Source organism: Pteropus vampyrus, unplaced genomic scaffold (genome assembly GCF_000151845.1).
Source record: "Pteropus vampyrus isolate Shadow unplaced genomic scaffold, Pvam_2.0 Scaffold132, whole genome shotgun sequence".
In the NCBI taxonomy this organism is placed as follows: domain Eukaryota; kingdom Metazoa; phylum Chordata; class Mammalia; order Chiroptera; family Pteropodidae; genus Pteropus; species Pteropus vampyrus.
Genome location: NW_011888913.1, coordinates 1,892,387 through 1,895,391, shown reverse-complemented (window position 1 = coordinate 1,895,391; position 3,005 = coordinate 1,892,387). Strand labels below are relative to the sequence as shown.

At 33.0% G+C, this 3,005-nt stretch overlaps 1 protein-coding gene across 1 annotated transcript in view; it reads right to left on the bottom strand.

The window, feature by feature from the left end:
* The window catches only part of CUNH18orf63 (chromosome unknown C18orf63 homolog), a 25,990-nt gene that overhangs the window by 6,407 nt on the left and 16,578 nt on the right, over positions 1-3,005 (bottom strand). Inside the window, exon 10 of the mRNA XM_011367344.1 lies at positions 337-520. Within this exon, the coding sequence (XP_011365646.1) occupies positions 337-520 (184 nt within the window). The remainder of the gene's footprint in view (positions 1-336; positions 521-3,005) is intronic.

Genomic DNA, 3,005 nt, shown 5'->3' with positions numbered 1-3,005 from the left:
ATAAGATTTCACTTAGCACATCATCTTGCAATAAAAATGTTATTGAGTTAATTTAATTTCTATAAATGGAATTATTCAGAGCCTTTTTCAATCAATGAGGCTTAAACAAAGTGGCAGAAGTTCAAAGTCAATCTGGATTTGTATGAGGCGTTGTTTCTAAATTATCTTTAAGATCATTTATTCACTGAAAAGATATTTAACAAACACCTATTATGTACCAGACACTTGGGATAAGAAGATGAACATGATCTCTAGCCTCCAGGAGCACACATAAAATTAGAAGAAATAGACTAGTAAACCATTACTACAAAAGCACTTTGGACACAAGTCTCTTACCTGTACACGTGGTTTAGTTAGCTCTTGAGTGTAGTAGCAGGGTTTCGTTGTCATTTTTATGGGAAATCCACATACGTGGGGCAGTTTAGATTTTAAATCTGAAAGAAAACTTTTCAACACGTCTTCCAAATCTACCCTTGGAAAGAACTGTATGGGCTGGCTTCTGATGCAACTGAGAGGGTATGTGAGTGGCGGTAAAGGACAACAGAGCACTTCTGTACTTAGGAGTCAGCGATCTTTGTGAAATGAACAAGCATTATGGTAGTGACTGCTAAAAAGGCACACATATCTAAATCCTGTTCGATTTATCGCTTATTTATTCCAAGCCAAATCATTCCAAGATCACAGTGCAAAGCTAAAGAGCATGTTTTCCCACAGGGATCATTATTCTAGTTTAATACGTGCAACCAAGACGACTCATTGTTTCCCTATTATACTGCTTTCTATATAAACAGGCAAACTCAGGCACCCCAAAAATTATTTATAAGAAAGACGCTATGACCTCTATAGTTTATAAAAGTGTTTATAGTAAATAAAGAGTTTGTATCTCCAGAAAGCAGTAAAAACTCAAAATAGAGAAATGATACATATAGCTTTTATTCATGCTCTAAAAACAGTTCTTTGAAGAAAGCAGTTACTTTTCTGATGAAAAATATTCTGAAGATTGGGAATAATGACTAGACATCTAATGAAAGGGAATAATTGCTATCTGTCAACTTTAGTTTCATATTAAGGTCTGGGTTAGGAAACACAGCCTACAGAAAGAGAGTAGAGGGCTGTCCTCTCTTCTACGTGGAAACTCCAGCTGGTCAGAACAGAGACAGGAAAGGTGAAATCGGTATGATGGCTGAAGTTTCACCTGAGCATCTGTGCTCTTTTCATGTGTAGATTAAAAAAAATAACCTTAAGATATTTTCTTAAATCAATGGGGTGCATTAGGTGTAAGTCAAATCCTCAAAATGTTGCCTGTAAAACAAAATAATCTTCCAAAAAGGAACATCTTTGTTAAACAACGAATTCTTTTACTTCTTCCCAAAGTGCCACTGGAGGGAGCCCTTGCCTAAGGAGAGTCCTATGATTATTTTCTCCCTACCAGGAATTACAAACATTTTTTTCCCATTTATTGTACAGTTTTTTGTTTTTGTTTTTGTTTTTGTTATCTAAGTCGTTACAGTAGTGTTAAGGAGCAGAATATCACTATTAAACTTACCCTCAAATAAAAACATGAAAATTCTAAGGAAAACAAGAACACTCATGCAGGTAAAAAGAAGTAGAAAGGAAAGTAGTTTCATTTAGACACAGAAAAGATCGAACATGACAACATTAGGGTCAAGGGAAAAACTGATCAGAAGGCGGGCAGAGTGTGCCTGCCACAAATGGTGCATAAAGGATATGTAAAGCTCCTTTCTCCTATCATTTTGAAGTAGATGTTGCAGTATATTTTAATATTTCCACAATCTTCTGGAAGTTTATAGCCATACTAAAAATTAAGAACAAAGTTGAAATTCTTTTGAGGAAAAGCTAAACTTAGGTTAAATTATATGAAGCAAAATCAAATAACTTCTTATAGAATATATATTTCTATCCCTTACCAAGTCATCCCAGTGCATCTGGAAATCTCCATATGAGCGAAAAGGGCAGTCAGGGGGTGCCGTATGAAGAATACTTAGTATCTTTCCCATTTTCATACTATGAAAAAGAAGAGTGGTAAAATATTGTGAGCCTATGCTTAGACATAGTTTAACTCTGTGATTTAGAAAGTATTCAAAAAGATTTAACAACTATCTACACATAAGTAATAAAATAATCATTTGCTCCTAGTTCCAAATACATATTGTATTAAATTTTAAGCACTAGAATTGTTATGAAAAACTAAACTGAATTGACACAAACAATATGCCAGTTCCAAACATAAAATAATGACTAATGAAACATTACCACACAGAGGGATGCCTGGTAATTGTTAAACTAGGGAAAAGTTTAAGAGTTGAATGATTCAGAGTCAAATCTATGTTCCCCAACTACCTCTTTTCTGCTTCAGTGATTAAATTATGCACGTTAAAGTTCTTTTTTGTAAAGCAGGTTAAAATTTCCTCCCAATAGTCCTATTTCTATTAATAATAAGCCATTTTCCCTTGAAGTTAGCACCAACTTAAAACTTAGATCATATCAAATGATAATGAGTCATTAATTAAATGTAAAAGTTTACAAGGTTTTACTGAGATTATTATATTTAGCTGTTAATTTCATAAGATATCTAGAAATTTTACTTTTTAAAACTAGATCTAATAAAAATATAAATGTAAATAAAATTATTTTAGTAATCTGATAAAGGAAATTGATGGCTTCTATGACAATATTGTTTCAATCTTTTTGTAAGCTGTAATTCAGTTTCAAAAATTCGCAAAAATGGTTTATACTTTTGCACACATCCATGTTAAAGCAAAGTGAGAGAAAACTAGTATACTTTGGACCTCCCCTAGACACTACACATTGAAATCTCACCTTGGCAAAACGTAGCACCAGTTGTTTAAAATCGAATGTCCCTCTATGACAGCATTCTTGTGAGTATCAAAATTCTTTATGATACTCTGAGAAATATCAAATTCTCTTAGCTTTTAATAGAAGTAAGATTTTAATGCATAAATCAAGAGAATTTGGAAAAAAAA